This window comes from Phyllobates terribilis, unplaced genomic scaffold (assembly GCF_046119375.1).
Source record: "Phyllobates terribilis strain yellow unplaced genomic scaffold, ASM4611937v1 Scaffold_7__3_contigs__length_470593459, whole genome shotgun sequence".
Classification (NCBI taxonomy): Eukaryota; Metazoa; Chordata; class Amphibia; order Anura; family Dendrobatidae; genus Phyllobates; species Phyllobates terribilis.
Genome location: NW_027362767.1, coordinates 58,763,341 through 58,782,095, shown reverse-complemented (window position 1 = coordinate 58,782,095; position 18,755 = coordinate 58,763,341). Strand labels below are relative to the sequence as shown.

The 18,755-nt window shown below is 47.2% G+C and overlaps 1 protein-coding gene across 1 annotated transcript in view; it reads right to left on the bottom strand.

The window, feature by feature from the left end:
* Positions 1-15,043: 15,043 nt before the first annotated feature.
* ASPG (asparaginase) overlaps positions 15,044-18,755 on the bottom strand; it is a 73,447-nt gene continuing 69,735 nt past the window's right edge. Inside the window, exons 15-16 of the mRNA XM_073638631.1 lie at positions 17,331-17,387; positions 15,044-16,693 (exon numbers count right to left, since the gene is read on the bottom strand). Of these exons, the coding sequence (XP_073494732.1) occupies positions 16,643-16,693; positions 17,331-17,387 (108 nt within the window). The 3' untranslated portion in view covers positions 15,044-16,642. The remainder of the gene's footprint in view (positions 16,694-17,330; positions 17,388-18,755) is intronic.

Below are 18,755 nucleotides of genomic sequence, written 5' to 3'. Positions count from 1 at the left end.
AGCAGGGGTGGTATGGATGGAGATACGAGTCTGCGGACGGAACTTAGGAAAGAAGGGAATTGTGCTAGTGAAGGGCCCCATTTGGAGTGGACCCATCGTGACACTGGGGATGAATGGCTTGAAAGAAGTAGGACAGTTCCTGGAGAGCGGCCGGCGAGGAAGCGACTGGAAACTTGCAACATGGCACCACCCTAGTAGAAGAATATTCCAGCAGCTAATCAGGGCTAGTCAAATCCAGAAGTCGCGCCTTGGGAAAAGTGGTGGTACCCAATACAACTGCCCTGACTTTGCCACATGGTCAGACAGTGCTCACTATCCCAGTGCAGGCCTGGATGTCTTTGAAAGGACAGGTTGAGTCCCAGGGGACTAGAGAAGTGATGCCGGGACTACTGGTCACCCGCACTCTGACGACCGTGTGCCAAGGACGGGTGTTGGTGAGGTGACTTAATTTCAGCGGAACGAGCGTACGGCTGGCTCCCAGGAAGGAATTGGCACAAATATAAGGAAGGAATTGGCACAAATATACGTGATGCAGGAAGACATTGCAAAATCCCATGCTGTGAACTTGACCTCTGAGGATGGGGACCAGTGGACCCTGTCTGTGTTCATAGACCGGAAGAAGAGAGAGTACAGGAAGGGGGATGGCCGCTGTGTATTGGAGCAGATGAAAGTAGATCTAGCAGAGTTTTCCTCCAGACAAGTGGAAAATTTGGTGGGGCAAGATCAGTAGATGTTTTCCCAACACGATGACTACTTTGGGTGTACAGTCATGGCCAAAAGTTTTGAGAATGACACCAAAATTATATTTTCACATGATCTGCTGGCCTCTGGTTTTTATTAGTGTTTGTCTGATGTTGATATCACATACAGAAATATAATTGCAATCATATTATGAGTACCAATAGGTTATATTGACAGTTAGAACGAGTTAATGCAGCAAGTGAATATTTGCAGTGTTGCCCCTTCTTCTTCAAGACCTCTGTAATTCTCCCTGGCATGCTCTCAATCAACTTTTGGACCAAATCCTGACTGATAGCAGTCCATTCTTGCATAATCAATGCTTGCATTTTGCCAGAATTTGTTGGTTTTTGTTTGTCCACCCGTCTCTTGATGATTGGCCACAAGTTCTCAATGGGATTAAGATCTGGGGAGTTTTCAGGCCATGGACCCAAAATCTCTATGTTTTGTTCCATGAGCCATTTAGTTATCACCTTTGCTTTATGGCAAGGTGCTCCATCATGCCTGAAAAGGCATTGTTGGGCGCCAAACTGCTCTTGGACGGTTGGGAGAAGTTGCTCTTGGAGGACATTCTGGTACCATTCTTTATTCATGGCTGTGTTTTTAGGCAAGACTGTGAGTGAGCCGATTCCCTTGGCTAAGAAGCAACCCCACACATGAATGGTTTCAGGATGCTTTACAGTTGGCATGAGACAAGACTGGTGGCAGCGCTCATCTCTTCTTCTCTGAATAAGCTGTTTTCCAGATGTCCCAAACAATCTAAAAGGGGATTCATCAGAGAAAATGACTTTGCCCCAGTCCTCAGCAGTCCACTCCCTGTACCTTTTGCAGAATATCAGTCGGTCCCTGATGTTTTTTCTGGAGAGAAGTGACTTCTTTGCTGCCCTCCTTGAAACCAGCCCTTGCTCAAAGAGTCTCCGCCTCACAGTGCGTGCAGAAGCACTCACACCAGCCTGCTGCCATTCCTGAGCAAGCTCGGCACTGCTGGTAGTCCGATCCCGCAGCTGAAACAGTTTTAAGATACGGTCCTGGCGCTTGCTGGTCTTTCTTGGGCGCCCTGGAGCCTTTTTGACAACAATGGAAGCTCTCTCCTTGAAGTTCTTGATGATGCGATAGATTGTTGACTGAGGTGCAATCTTTGTAGCTGCGATACTCTTCCCTGTTAGGCCATTTTTGTGCAGTGCAATGATGGCTACACGTGTTTCTTTAGAGATAACCATGGTTAACTGAAGAGAAACAATGATACCAAGAACCAGCCTCCTTGTAAAGTGTCCAGTGATGTCATTCTTACTTAATCATGACTGATCGCCAGCCCTGTCCTCCTCAACACCCACACCTGTGTTAATGGATCAATCACTAAAACGATGTTAGCTGCTCCTTTTAAGGCAGGACTGCAATGATGTTGAAATGTGTTTTGGGGGTTAAAGTTCATTTTCTGGGCAAATATTGACTTTGCAAGTACAGTAATTGCTGTTAAGCTGATCACTCTTTGACATTCAGGAGTATATGCAAATTGCCATTACAAAAAATGAAGCAGTAAACTTTGGAAAAATTACTATTTGTCTCATTCTCAATACTTTTGGCCATGACTGTAGAGAGGCCATCCAGCGTGAAATCCCTACAGGAAATACAGTGCCCATACAAGAAAATATTGTCAGATTCCACCCCAAATATATCAAGAAGTGAAGAATTTGCTGGCCCATATGCTACAAAACAGGGTGATATGAGAAATCCAGGACCCCTGGGCTGGGCCAATCGTGTGGGTCTGGAAGAAGGATGGAACTCTGAGGTTCTGTGTGGACTTCCAGCGGTTGAACGCCTGCATGGTCTGAAATTCTTAGAAGAATCCTTCTAAGCACTAGGGAAAGGTCTATACTTTTCCTCTCTGGCTTTGGCTAGTGGCTACTCGCAAGTCCCCATAGCCAAGCAAGATTGGCCGAAGACTGCTTTCATCCTCCCTGTGGGACTGTTCAAGTTTAATCGGATGCCATTTGGAAACGTTTCAACGATTGATGGAGAGGTGTGTTGGAGACTTGAACTTTGAGGTGACGCTCATATACCTTGGCGACATTCTAATATACTCCGCCACGTTTGAGGATCATCTCGCTAGACTCTGGCAAGTGCTAGAGCGTCTTCATAAGTATGGACTGAAGATAAAGCCTCCAAAGTGTCATCTGTTTCAGAAGGAAACAGAATAGCTTGGGCATAAAGTCTCGAGTGAAGGTGTGTACCCGACAAAGGAGAAAGTGGCTGACATGCAGAAGTGGTGTACACCCACAACATTGAGATAATTAAGAGATTTCATGGGCCTATCGGGGTATTGAAAGATTCATCAAGGATTTCGCAAAGACAGCGACCCGACTACACGAACTGGTAAGGGGGACAGCAGAAGATCCCAGAAGTCAGCCGATCCAGTGGGGGCCGAGGCAGGCACTAAAGCTCATGTTGACAAATGCTAAAATCTTGGCCTTCGTAGACTTCTCTCAACCATTTGTGTTATACACTGATAGAAGTCTCTAATGTGTGGAAGCGGTGCTATCCCAAGTCCAGGAAGGACAAGAACGAGTGATTGCCTATGCTAGCAGATCTCTATGGGCTACGGAGAGAAATCCTGAAAATTATAGTTCATTCAAACTAGAATTGTTAGCCCTGGTATGGGTCATGACTGAAAAGTTTGTGGAATATTTGTCGGGGTAGGAAGTTAATGTGCGGTCTGACAACTACTCACTTATCCACTTAGAAGACACAAAACTAGGAGTATTGGAACAACGGTGGGTCACGAGGTTGTCTAAGTACCGGTACAAGATAGCCTATTGGGTGAAGCTGAAAACACCCACACGGATGTTATATCCAGAGTGAGCCATGAGCGACCGGCCTAGGATGTAGACTAAGAGTTGGAGGGTGATGAGACCCCAGATTTCAGACGCTTTGTGACAGCTCGCGTGGCCTCTTAAGAATTGGAAGCAGATTACATACCAGATTGAGTGCTGGGACGCCCACGAGATGAATGGGCACAGCTGCAACAGTCAGATCCAAAGTTATCGAAATTACAGAAGTAAGTGACCCTAGGCCAGAAGCCCAACAGAGAAGAGAGGTTAGCCTTGTCTATCGGTGCCTTACAGGTGCTAGGACAATTGGAGTGACTTTGTATGAAGAATGGCCTGTTATACAGGTGGGTACAGTTATACAGAGAGCTTGGGACTACATAGCAAGTAGTGGTTCCAGAAGGGAAGGTGCTGAGTGTGGTGAAGGAAGCTCATGAGAGGGGTGCGCACTTTGGAACGGAGAAGACCTTCCAATGGCTGCAACGGCTCGTGTTTTGGCCACAACTATGTCGGGTTGTGGAAGAAGTTTGTCAGAAGTGCTGGCAGTGTGAATTGGCTAAGCCTCCAAAGCAGAGGGCCCCCACGCAAGTGATAAGGACGTCCGAGCCACTGGAAGAGTTAATGGTGGATTGACCTATGAATGGCCCATCTCATAGCTATTGTGAATATTGCCTTCATGAAGTTCGCAGTCATAACCCTGTGCCATCTGCAGCCGCCCATGCCATCTTCTGAGACTTCATCCGGGTATATGGGTGACCAAAGAGGCTCCACTCCGATCAAGGGGAATGCTTCCAGGGGAGAGTCATGGAAGAACTGCATCGACTCTACGGCATTGAGAAGTCCAGGGCAGCACCCTATCACCCTCAGGGAAATTGAGCCTGTGAACGCTTCAACAGAACGTTGTTACAGATGCTAAGGACATTGGAAGAGGATCGGAAGATGAGGTGGCCTGAATTGGTGTGTGTGCACAACAACCGTGCTCATGCCACAGTCAGGTACACGGACTACCTGTTGCTGTGTGGCCGTGAAATAACTGAGCTAGAGCTTGACCCAGAGGTGCATGAGCACATCCACCTGGGTGCAGGAACATTGGCATCGGCTGCAGATGCTGAACCGGCTAGATGAACAGAAATTTAAGAAGATGAGCCATCCAGACATGATTTCGGTACAGGAAACACCACTACAACCTCGAGATCGATACTTATACGAGGAAAGCGCCCTGGGTGAAATTTGGATTACAGATGGGAGACGACTCCCCACCGGGTTACGAGAAGAGTACACCGCGAGAATCCGGTGTATGAAGTTGAATCAGAGGGAGAAGAAGGGGCACCAGTAAGAGTGCTAAACAGCAACATGCTTTTTCCCCTTGTGTCTGAACCCCTGAAAGAGCAGAGGAACTCTGCATCAAGAAGGCTTGCAGAGGATGAGGGTGAATGGTGGGTGGTTCCGCATTGCCAGAGGAAGCAACACTACCACTTCAGGCAGATCGAGAGAATAGGTCAGAGGCTGAACCCGCAAGAGAAGTACCAGAAGGCTCGAGTGTTCCTGAAGAGACAAACAAAGAGGGGCCTTGCAGAACTGAGTTTGCCAACAATGGTGTCCCACCCACAAGGTACGCGGAGGATGACTTCATTGGGCAGTACATAATGCTGGAGACACAAGAATGTGCTCTGATACTAGCAACGCTGGGACCGCCCTTGAGAAGTATCTAGAAATAAAGTGTTCTCTCTCGCCCAAGGACTGGCGAGTTTAAAGAGAGGAGGAATGTAAGGAGATAGACAAATGAGAATATGCACACAGTTAATTCTAAACAGGGTGACTGCAAGCGAACACTGCAATTTGCTAGTCAAAGACGATAAAGTGAAAAGCAGAAAGAATTGCATTAGTAGGAACCCAAGAGTCCAAGGGTGAAGTGCATGTTACCTCGGGGAAGAGATTGGAGAAGACACTAGGTCAGGTGATAACCGTGGCGCAGTTAGTAATTATAAAATGCCCAGGGGAGCCGTAAAATGGAGGAGTCAGAGCCTGGACCTGTAGCAGGACGGACATGCGGTGCAGGGATGTGGGCTTATAGCCGCATTGCGAGTAATCAAATCTGAGTGAAGGACCGAGCAACCAGACGCGAATGACGGACCGAGCAACCAGATGCGAGTGACGGACCGAGCAACCAGATGCGAATGAAGGACTGAGCAACCAGATGCGAGTGACTGACCGAGAAACCAGATGTGAGTGACGGACCGAGCAACCAGATGCGAGGGAATGCCCAAGCAACCAGATGCGAGGGAAGGCCCGAGCAACCAGATGTGAGTGAAGGACTGAGCAACCAGATGCGAGTGACGGACCGAGCAACCAGATGCGAGTGACGGACCGAGCAACCAGATGCGAGCGACGGACCGAGAAACCAGATGTGAGTGACGGACCGAGAAACCAGATGTGAGTGACGGACCGAGCAACCAGATGCGAGGGAATGCCCAAGCAACCAGATGCGAGGGAAGGCCCGAGCAACCAGATGTGAGTGAAGGACTGAGCAACCAGATGCGAGTGACGGACCGAGCAACCAGATGCGAGTGACGGACCGAGCAACCAGATGCGAGTGACGGACCGAGCAACCAGATGCGAGTGAAGGACTGAGCAACCAGATGCGAGCGACGGACCGAGAAACCAGATGTGAGTGACGGACCGAGAAACCAGATGTGAGTGACGGACCGAGCAACCAGATGCGAGGGAATGCCCAAGCAACCAGATGTGAGTGAAGGACTGAGCAACCAGATGCGAGTGACGGACCGAGCAACCAGATGCGAGTGACGGACCAAGGAACCAGATGCGAGGGAAGGACCGAGCAACCAGATGCGAGGGAAGGACTGAGCAACCAGATGCGAGTGAAGGTCCGAGCAACCAGATGCGATTGAAGGGCCGAGCAACCAGGTGCGAGTGAAGGACCGAGCAACCTGATGCGAGTGAAGGACCGACTAACCAAATCCGGGTGACCGGAGCAAGAGACGAGAGACCAGATCCGTGAAAGCAGGACCGAGTAAGCAGAGTCAGAGCTGAAAGAAAGACGACTAGGCCTCAGTGGAGGGACGTTGGTGTGAGCCATTGCTTCCAATGTAGACATACGGTACAGTGGGGACCGAGTCTGTGCTTGAGGAAACAAAGGCGGCCAGTGTGAGGAGTGGGCCAAGTAACTCACCAACCTGTGACTTGCGGCCTAGCGGGCAGCATTGTCGACTCCCGTTAGGGCCTGTGTGATGCTGTACGTTGCCTAGAGAGTGACGACAGTGATGGGCCCAGTAGTGACAGTGATGCCCTAGGGTTGAGGTATTAGGACCAAGACGATAGCAGTTATTGAGTTGTAATAATAGAATGATAGTGTGTAATAAGCATTGTGTCAATATCCTGTTCATCTGAATTTCTGTATTCTTGTAACATAACTTGTTTCATTTTCACTCTTTGCACTGTCCCCTGATTTTGTGCCAAAGGCACCCCTTTTATTGTGTTAGTCGGATAGTTGTTGGTTCAAGTACCACTGTCTCTTCATTGTCTGCGCTGTTGCATCTATGTACCTGTTAACAGTCTAAAGCCAATGGGGTGTGGTCCGGAACAGATGTGGAGGGTCATGAGCAAGGGCTGACATCTAGACCAGGTAGAATGGTCTTGAGCAAATGCCGAAATCTAAAGCAGCATCTAATATCTGGAGTAGATGAGGGGTTCTTGAGCAGCTGTAGGTCTTAAGAAGGTATCAAGGTGGAGCAGGTGTTTAGTTTTGTGCAGATGCCGTTTCCCAAAGTTTTCAGTATTTGCAGGTCTCGCTCATGCTGTCTACATATTGTTCATATTGCTTATTGAAGTCTGAGTGTTGTGAAACGCGTTAGTTGTGGGGGAGAACAGTGAATTTGGTTGTCGTTTGGACTGGTCCACTACAAGGCCTGTTCCATCACATGGGTGCATTTCACATGGCCGGTGACTATGGATTTGGAAGCTTTCAGATCTCAGACGTAGGATATGGTTTTGAAAATAGTTCTAGTTTTCTTCCAATACTAATATTAAGCTATTATTTATGTAATTCACTGCTGCATCGTTTCCATAGTTGGGAGTGGGAGGCCACTGTTCATGGTGGTGGAGGGGAATATGAGAACGTCCAGGAGGTCATGAATTGAAGATATCCTATAGAGATGATGCCTGCAGTAATTCCTCCTGTACTGACTATATGACCTGTATATTACTAGGGAAATCCTGGAGACCTGACCTGTTGGGGCCCTGGAGTCGAGGAGCAATCATCTGTCAGATGCTCATCTAGTAGACCCGGTCACCTCAACTCGAAATTGGATTTTTTTAGGAATCCGAAAAAGAAATGTAATCTATACTAGGACCTTTTATATGACTGGCGCGTCGTTCCTATTACACGTGAATAACAAGTTTAATTGTCTTACAGGAAGGTTCTGGGGTTAAAATCTATGGTTCTGGTAGTGTGTATACAGAATACACTTGCATCCATAGATATCACTGACCCATGGGTTAATATCTAATGGAACATGTTAGGTCTTGTATGATGCTCACCTCTGATGGGGTCTACATATAATGTCATAAAAAAACCCTCATGCACAATGGTTATTGGGTAAGGTATGAGCTATAGAAACAGCTTCAGATAGAAGTCTAAAATCCTAAATCTTTAGGTAATCAACATCCTAAAAAGTCAGATTGCCTGAGACAGAGGTTCTACTCCATTGGTGGCCTCAGACGGAGTTTTCCCAATATCAGACTTTATGGATCCTGATGAGTCCTTGGTCCACCAGGATCCATAAAGTCTGGACAGAACATGGTCCCACCAACAGTTCTTCAGAGGAGCCAAATGTGATGCCAGGGGAGCAGATAAAGAGATAAAGCATCTATTGAGTTCTTTCTCGCGATTCTTGTGTATTCACAATGCCGTTCTCTCAGAAAACCATTCTCCTGTCTTGCATATATTGGTGACAAAATGACAGCTCCTTAAGGTCTACAAGTCAAGGATAACTGTTGGTCATACCCATCAACATCCATGGGGCATGTCAGGAGAAGAGAAGGATCGGTCAAGTTGGATTTCAACATGTCTGATCCTTTTGTTCTCAGGAGAGCTAAGCAACTGCCAGAAGTGAGAACCCATCGATTATGCGAGCATGCATGGGTGGATAGACTTGGAGAACTCCTTTAAAACCTGTAAATGCATATGGAGGACCATTAACCTCAGTTGTGAATGCCCTGTTGGAGGCTATGGGGATCTGAAGAACTTGACCATATATTACCTATGTAAGGTAGTGTAGCCCATAGCTGGGAAGGCGTTCAGGGACATGTCCAGCATCCTGCGTTTCTGGAACCTGCACTGCACTGGTCACAGTCATTATGGGAGATGTCTCCTATGAATGTAAAATGTTTATGCATATGAAACTCAGGATGCCTTAGTGGGTGTATCGCTCACACGCCCTGGGTTAATGCTCACACGCCTAGGTTACATGATGAAACAGTCTAAGCATTCAAAAGCCTTAACCACCGAGGACATGTGGTTATCTCCACGTCTCCCCACCCAGAGACAGGCCTCTTGTCATAGGGAGTAGAGGCATGAATCAGTTTCTGTAACTTCATCTTCATAGATCATCCTCGTCTCGTGGTCTTCTGCTACCAATTATTTTGACAAAGCAAAATGGTCAAGATGCATCTAAATATTCCTGACCCATTGTATGGACGGCTGGCAGGGTCGCACAACTTTACGCTGCGTAGGCTTGCAAACACCAAAAGTGGCAGTTTCTTCCCTTTTACATGGGATGACCCATTTACATGAATGAGATTGGGGCAGCACAACCCTTGTCTGCTAGTAAGCTCATTCCTATTCAAAAGGGTTGTCCATTTCCCCCACCCCAAAATTATTTGAATGTGTCCCTCCTAAAGCGGATGTAGAAAGATTCCCCCAATCTTAAGAGATCAGCAGGGGTCTTGGCTCCCAGCAGCTCCAAATCCAACTTGTGCCTGACAAGTTTCCAGTATTTGCAAGTCATCATTGCTGTGTGGGGGGGCTGGCGGTCTGCTCATTGCAATCGCTAAGCCAGCCCCCTTCTGTCTATGCATCAGCGATGATTGGCTTAGGTACTCGTATGACCTAGTCCACCAGCCTCCTTCACTGGCCAAAGCAGGAAACTCTCCTTTGTCAAGCACAAGCTGGAAGCAAAAGAGATAGATATAGATATATATATCAAGACACCTTTGTAATAAAAATATACACAAAATACTAATATATCTGCATTTACAAACACAACTAAAGATGGCCATGACTTCTTGAACGGATCGGAGTTGCACTGCTAAACCCAACGCATTGACTGGAGTGAGGGCGTCTTAAAAAGTCAATTATTGAATATGAAACCTCTACACTACAAAAAGTGATACTTTCTGGTTCGGATATTGGATCCATAACCTTTTTTTTTTTGCTTTGGGTATGGCGTCCATGTGACGGAAGATTGATGACATTGTTGAAAGAATATCTCCTCCATCGTTGTAGATGTTACTAATTTGCACAAGAAGGAGCAATAGTAATAGCCGATTGATAGCCGTAAATTTGTGGAGAGTTTCAAGATGCTCAACGCACATTTCCCATCGCCAGGAGGGGAGGTAACACTCAGAATAGTTCTACTAAATTTACAACTTTGTGGCCATTCTTAGGAATCAACTCTTGTAAGCAAGAATTTAGAGGCAGAGGGAGATGTTCCACCGGCAGCTCTAGTACGGCTGCGGTGCGCCAATGTGGCCTCCACACCTTCAGCTGCCCACCATGGGTGAAATGTCAGGAAAGAAGGGTGGGGCATGCAGGACTTCAACATGCCCAATCTTTTGTTCTTAAGGAAGTCTAAGGGGTAACGTTTCCCCTTGTAGAGAGTGACAAGCCAAGCCTGGCATGTCAGAATGAGGAGACTTCTAAGCCATGAGCGCTCAATAAAATGGGTGTCAAAAGAAGCCACAATAGATTTTAGACCAGTGGCACTTAGTGATACAAGACACCAGGGTACATGTATCTCAGCCACGATGGGACTTTTTGAAGACGGACGTGCCACCTATGCAGTGAATTGTTACAAATGTATAACGTAAAATGGGCCATCGTGAAAAAGTCAGCGCCTATAGAGTTAACGGCGTTATCTTATTAAAAAGAAAAAAACAAAACAATAATTAGTTTTAGCATTGTTATAAGCGACTGTAGGGGTATCCTTGATTCAGGATCTAGAAAGAAGGGCTCCAGAGTTTGGAGGACTCAACACACCCATATAGAAAGGAACAACTCATTGATTTTAGTGGAAAGTGTTATGCTTAATTTTCCCCAGTGGTGGCGCTGCAGGAAAACTGACTACTTGCTGTCTGGTTTCCTAAGCCGATTGCTGGGGTCACCATGTGATCAGTTAATTGTTGGGGGAGATTGTTCAGGACGGTATAAGGATTTGTCTCCAGGGATTGTGAACGTGGAGGGATTCTTTACCTCTGAAATTTCCTGCATTTAACAGCGCTTATTCACACTTGTATTTGGTATTGCAGTACAGCTCCATTTAGGAGGTGCAATACCAAACACAACCTACAGACAAGCATAAAAGAAGAGACAAATCCTGTTAATCTACCAGCCAGCAGGAGTGCTCCCTTATCCATATTCACATCCCTTGTAAAATGAAGAAAAAAAGGGAGTACAGTTCTTTGTTTTATATGCTCAATGGGCACCCACCACCACTGGAGACCTCAACCCGAAGAGAACAGGCAGAGAGCGAGAGCTGCTGCTGTCTAGTAAGTGTTTTGTCTCACCCCGTGCTGGATTCACAGCTACACTGCTGCTTTGCAGTAAGTGTTTTAACTCACCCCCGTGCTGGATTCACAGCTACACTGCTGCTTTGTAACAAGGCAAAAGAGATATATAGCTCCCCACGCCGCGGTAATCATCAGCTCTGGTACGAGATTCCCTGGAGGGAGCTAGTCCTGCTGGTGCCGGCAGCCATATGACTAAGGGCACATCTCAGTGCCAGAAACGCGTAAGGAAGTTTGATTTCAACTCAGTTTTAATGATACACTAATAATCAATTTTTACCTGGACGGTGATGCTGGATTACGTCCCCCCCCCCCTCCTTCCTTGTTGCATACTGCTGTTTTGTAGTAAGTGTTTTGTCTCACCCCGTGCTGGATTCACAGCTACACTGCTGCTTTGTAGTAAGTGTTTTGCCTCTCCTCTGTGCTGGATTCACAGTTACACTGCTGCTTTGTAGTAAGTGTTTTGCCTCACCTCTGTGCTGGATTCACAGTTACACTGCTGCTTTGTAGTAAGTGTTTTGCCTCTCCTCTGTGCTGGATTCACAGTTACACTGCTGCTTTGTAGTAAGTGTTTAGCCTCACCTCTGTGCTGGATTCACAGTTACACTGCTGCTTTGTAGCAAGTGTTTTGTCTCACCTCTGTGCTGGATTCACAGCTACACTGCTGCATTGTAGTAAGTGTTTTGCCTCACCTCTGTGCTGGATTCACAGTTACACTGCTGCATTGTAGTAAGTGTTTTGCCTCACCTCTGTGCTGGATTCACAGCTACACTGCTGCATTGTAGTAAGTGTTTTGCCTCACCTCTGTGCTGGATTCAGTTACACTGCTGCATTGTAGTAAGTGTTTTGCCTTACCTCTGTGCTGGATTCACAGCTACACTGCTGCTTTGTAGTAAGTGTTTTGCCTCACCTCTCTGCTGGATTCAGTTACACTGCTGCATTGTAGTAAGTGTTTTGTCTCGCCTTCGTGCTGGATTCACAGCTACACTGCTCTATAAAGACTCCAGTGCGTCTTCTTTTGGACTTGTGCTTTATAGAGAGAGGGGAGCAGGAATCCCTCATGTCTGTGACATTACAGAAGCTAGTCCTTCACCCACTAGCTAAGAGACAACTGAAAAACCGAAGTAAAAATGCAGGACACAAGTCATATAAAGGCCAGAAATGGTCATAGTTATAAAGGGAATTTGGCCTTCAACTGGTTTTTATTTTTAAGAAAGAAAAAAAAGGAGTTGCACGGTTCATTTGCATCGGTCAGGGCAGAAAAATAAAAAAAAAAGGGGGGGGGGGAATATTCGACCTTTAATTAATGCGCCACAAATTAACATCAATTTGTCATGAATTCTCCAGCCAGGAGACGATGCAGCTTTTAATTTACTATCCTGTAAAATAAATTAATCACGATTCCTTGACAGCGCCACAATTAATCAAATATATTGCAGTGCATTGTACAAATGACAATTGGACAATTTTAAGAGGTTTATCCCCCCCCCCCAAAAAAAAGTTCCTGCACCAGCGAAACATCCTCCCCCCAATATTATCTGTTCTCAGTTATGTAAATGCATTTATTGTTACTCCTGGTTTTACGTCTTGGCCCATAAATAGAGCGAGAAGCAATATCCGGAGGCTGCGGCGTCTCGCCAGGGCTGAGCGCAGCCCGAATATCACAGATGATGGGCAGGATAAAACGAGGACGTGACAGATGTGGATTCCTCGCAGGCCGGCGCCGTTGTTGGGGACGGCAGCGTTTGACTTTTAACTATCAGACACTGTGAATAACTTTGTGTTATTAATTTAGTTTGTATGGCCCTTTAATAAATCAAGTGGTAGGAAAGTGAAATGTTTTTCGGCCCTGGGAAAGATGAAAGCAAGAAATACACACAATATGTGTGAGAGGATAATACTCAAGTACTCACGGCTTATTGAGAGAATAGGAAAAAGGGGTTACATTTTTTTTCCTAAACAGCGCCACACTTGTTCACAGGCTGGGTCTGGTATTACAGCTCTTCCCTAGTCAAGTTAAACACGTTTTCACTTTTTGAAAAAAGTGGTCCCCAATTGCTTTTATACCTGTAAAATAACACAAAAGAGCAGATACTCGCCCTCTCCGATCAGGCGCCGGCTCTCTGCCGCTGCTCCGGTTTTATGTTTTAGCTGCAGCAGTGATGTCACGACTGCGGCTCTAAATAGTCAGAGACCGGCGCAGCGGCAGAGAACCCAGGGAAGAAGAGTACCTGCTTTTTTTTGCTATTGTACAAGTATAAAAGCGATTAGGGACCACTTTTCTTAAAATCGATTTATCGTGGGTGGGCTGCAATACCAGACAAGGCCATAGTAAGAAGTGGTGCTGTTTGAGGAAGAATTGCAGCCCTTTTTTTTTCTAATCTCAGCACCTATTTTTAAAGATCATCATCCTATAACAAAGGAAGTGAAACAATTCTCCAGCATCTTACCCCTTGTCTAGGGCAGGGATCAGACTCCATGGATGTGACTGGCTTCAGGTCCACATTGTAGACGGGTGCAGCAGCAGCTGCCGGCATCTATAGACTATTCCGGTCTGAGTGCATGCAGCCAACATCCAAAATTGGCCAACGCAGTGAGATGAATTTTGGGCGATTGACAACTGATTTTGGTCGGACCCTCATCTAATCTTTAGGATGGTTCATCAGTGATGGGGTGTTAGATTATAGGGGTAGGGGGTCTGATAATGATCAGCTGTTTGCAGCTACCACGGCAGCCACATGTGCACAGCGCCCCATACTGTGTAGTGGCTGTAATCCGGTACTGCAGCTCAGCTTCTATTGAAGAAAACAGTATCTAAGCTGCAGTACCCAGGAATGACAACTACAGTGCACACAGCTCTGTACAGGGTGGTATCAGCTGATCAGCAGCGGACCCCCAACCCATCTAATAATGACCTATCCTTGGGAATGTGTATGCAGAATATGCACCAAAAGGTCATAAAAACATCAAAAATAAAAAGTAGGGTGCTGAATATTTCACTATAGGCTTTCAGCGAAGATCAAGTCACAATAAAAAGAAGGGAAATGCCCAAAAAATGTACAAACGCGTGAGTGAGAATCCGCCCTAGAGGGTATTCCAGCAGAAACGTGGCTCCATGTCAGGCAACGGTGACACAAGGAGGAGTTGGCATTTCTCCACTTACTGTGCAGCCTGCAGTCTGACCCCTGGGGACAGTCCGGCATCTGCAGTGATCTGGCCATTTTCAGGATTGATACCACGGCTGTTGTGTGTCCTGTGCACGTGGTAAGAGGCTTCTCAGACGGCCACGTGACCGAGTGGGGTATGATGAAGCTGCCAGGGACTTGTAGCTGCTCTCGGTCATTAGTACCTGCACCATGCATTTAGATAGATCTTATGGAAATAGATGGGTGTTTTACTTTGGTGCTCACAATAGACCATTCAGCAATCTGCCCACGTGGTCATCTGGGTCGCTGTAACCAGTCTTAGGTCCCACCTGATCATAATAGGGCTGGTTTTGTTCTAAACAGCGCCCCTCTTGTCCTGAGGCTGGATCTGGTATTGCATCCTTATGTGGAATAGGATTGAGCAGCAAGACCAGACCCAGCCCATGGACTACAGAGGGCACTATATTTTTAATAATAAATAACATTGCGTCCCTTGGTTGGAAACTGTGGGATATAGCAACATATCGATGATTTGTTTTGATAAAACTTTATTGCTAATACTGATTGACACAGAAGAATTGGGCCTGAGAAGCCTCCAGATAATATTGCATTGTTCGGGGCTCACGCCTGGAGCAGGATTCCTGCTCTCTTCTCAGGTCCGTCTTATGCACCTCCCCGCGCCCCGAGACAAAAAGCCACGGATCGGAAACATCTCAGCCATGGCGGCAATGTGCACAGCAATGCGACACACCCGGCGTGCTCCGGGGCCGCACTAACACTAGAAGATACAACAATACAATCAGACGTCACAGTGTACAGCCCAACACTACACAACATGTATACAACACACAGCTGCAGAGGAACGCCTGCTGTCCCCTCAGTACGGTGCCGATCCAGCATGGCAGCCGTCACTCAGGACAGCCTGGTTGTTCGGAATGAAATGTCCAACGGCGGCTGTCAAGAAACGGCCTGTCTGGCTCAGTAATACTTAGGGCGCTCGGTCAGGGCAGAGGCTCTGAAGTGGCAGGAGTTAAAGGGGTTGTCCGGTTTTAGAACGTTCTGTCACTGAGTGCAGTTTGTTAGAAAAAAAAAAAAAAAAAAAAATTCTTCTTTACCCCTCCCCCTCTCCCCGGGTCCAGCGCTGAGTCTCCGCCACTGCACCTGGTGTTTGACGTCAGCGCTGCAGACAATGACAATCAGCGGCTTGAGATGTAAACACAGGCAGAGCCAATAAGCTCAGTTATGTCATCACGACATCAGCGCTGCAGCCAAACAGACCGGAGCAGCGGTGGATACTCTGTGCTTTACCCTCCATCCCCAGGTCCAGCACTGTTTGTTTTCCACCTGGAGTAGCGGGTTTACTGAACCTGTAAAACCCCTTAAAAAAATAGACTGTACACAATTAGAAAACAGGGTCCAGAGCCAACGCCGGGCTGGGCCTGTACTATTGCTTTCACCTGAGTTGGGATAAGCTGCAGTACCAGACTGTCCATAAACAGAATGGGGGGGCGCTGTATGTAAAAGGCAAAACAGACCTTGTTTTCTAATTCCATAAAACATTTACCAGGATAAGTTGTGCAGAATTAGAATAAGAGGCTATTTTCTTTCCCCAGAACGGCGCCACTCTTGCGCATAGGCAGTGTCTGGTATTGCACGTTCATTCATGTGAATGTTACAATACTGGACAGATCCCCTGAATAGGAGCGGTGCTGTTTTTTTATGATCCTGGACAGCCCCTTGAAGCTGGGTTCACACTGTGCTTTAAATGTCTCCACACCGGACACGGAAATCAGAGACCAGAAATGGGGAATAAACTGTGCTTCAAACATGTGAGCCTGGTCCTGAGCCCAGAGTGGACAGGGGGTGACCGCGCAGGACCAGGACGAAGAGGGGGGGTGACCCCGCAGGACCAGGGCGAAGAGGGGGGGGGGGGGTGACCCTGCAGGACCAGACCGAAGAGGGGGGGGGTGACCCTGCAGGACCAGACCGAAGAGGGGGGGGGGGGGTGACCCTGCAGGACCAGACCGGAAAGGGGGGGGGGGGGTGACCCTGCAGCACCAAAAGACCTAGGGTTTGTGCTTGGGAAGAAGAATACAGTCCGCCACTGAAGTGTCACCATGAGGGATTTCTTCAGCTACTCAGGTAGTTTTCTTTATCACTCGAACTGCCATTGAGGAAAACCTGAAATAGCAAAAAATAAAAGTAAGTAAGTCAGCCATGGTCGGCGGTGCGTCTTGTGCAGCCGGCTCCGGAGCTCTGTCCTTCCACATTTGCTCTATTGATGGACAAAAGTAAATAAAGTGTGAAAAAAAGTGGAAGGACCTCTATACGAATCCTGTGGGGTTACTCGGCAGAAAAAAAAACCCTCCTCGCATGACTTGTGGCAGTAGATGCCTATACTATGTAATGTGTATGAGTGGTTTATTAACTAATGGCAGATGTTGGAGGGTTAAGGAGGATGGGGCATGTTGGATTTCAATATGCCTGATCCTCTGCTCTTGTGTGAGATAGGAAACCAACAGTGATATCTAGCAATGCATTACTCCTCTCTCTCCTTTGGGAAAAACCCCATGCACCGACCTGATCATGTATGTGTGTGGATGTAATGAGAGAACCTGATGCCTGGAAAGAAGCAGCTCAGTTCCTATGTGGCGCTGCTTATCTGCCCCAGCAGTAGTCTACACTTTTTTTTTTCCTTCGGTGCCAACCAACGATTAAATGTAGTGTAGATTTCCTTTAGTGTTTAATAAGAGGTTCTTCAGCAGCTGAACCTTGCAGCAAAGCCATTAAATGCAATGTAGAAAACCCAACATCTCACCTGTCCTCTTTTTTGATGAAAAAACTCCATGATCTCCTCGTTCCCGACAGCTTCTGCCTGGAAGTAAATGTACAGATGAGAGTGGCCGATCGCTCAGCACGGACACCATATTATTTTGTTCTTTGTTTTTGTGATCCCGACATGTGAGATCCACTGCATTTTACAGGACCAGCATCGTGCAGCGGATTGCAAGGAAGCCCGCAGCATAAATGGACTACTGCTGCCGAATAGACGACCGCTGACCGTCAGTATCTGCAGCGGATTTCCCTCTATAATACGAAGGGCTCTCTCACACGTCCTGATATTTCTGGTACCGGAAAAAGCAGTGTGCCACCTGTGTGCCGCATCAGGATCACATGTACCGGCGCCTGGGAATCAGTGTACAGTTAGCGCTGCCCTCATCATAGTCCCCTGCCGGCGCTGCGATCAGCACCAGCAGGGACAATGATGAGAGTAGTAGTCTGCTCCCCGCGTCTTCACATGTAAAAATAATAAAATTAAAAAAATCCTTATACTCACCTGTCCTAAGTGTCCCATGCTGTAATCCATGAGACCGCTCACAGAGAAGCCGGGAAGAGTGACTCCTGCACCGAGCGGACCCCAGAGCTGTGCTGAGCTCAGTGAGTGAGAGGACACCGCTCGCTGAGCGCAGCTCCGGGGCCGTTCGCTGGAGCGAGTCATTCTCCCCGGCTCCTCTGCTGAGCAGTCAGAGGATTACAGCGGGGGACACTTAGGACAGGTGAGTATAAAGGATTTTTTATTTTCCTACTTTTACAGGTGAACACTGCGGGAGCAGACAACTCTCATCATTGTCCCTGCTGGTGCTGATCGCAGCACAAGCAGGGAACTATGATGAGGGCAGCGTTCAGCACCCAGCGCTTGGGAACAACGCTAACTGTACACTGATTCCCAAGCGCCGATATGTGTCACACAGATGTAATCAGTGTGCAGTACGTGTTTACATAGACCCATTGACTTGAATGGGTCTGTGTGATCCGTGCTGCCGTCCAAAAACAGACATGTCTACGTGTAGATCACACGGTCCATGGAAACACATTGACATGTGCACAGACCCATTCATTTGAATGGGTCTACATGTGTCAGTGTCTCTGGTACATGTGGAAACGGTCACCACATGTGCTGGAAACACTGACGTGTGAAAGAGCCCTAAGTGTGAGGTCTGGGGGAATATCACCAGTGAGAATTTAATATCATACTTCTACTCTTATGAGAAATTCCTCAGCAGATTAGTCCTGGGGATCAGTCCGATCTTAGGGCCATGTTCGCATGTAGCGTAAACGTAACTTTATGTGCACAAAACCTGCTTCAGTTAACAGTCGCAGCAAAGTGGATGTGACGTCATGAAAACTTGTGGACGTTGTGCGTCAAAAGATGCTGCTGATCTGAAAGTTATTACTGAGGTTT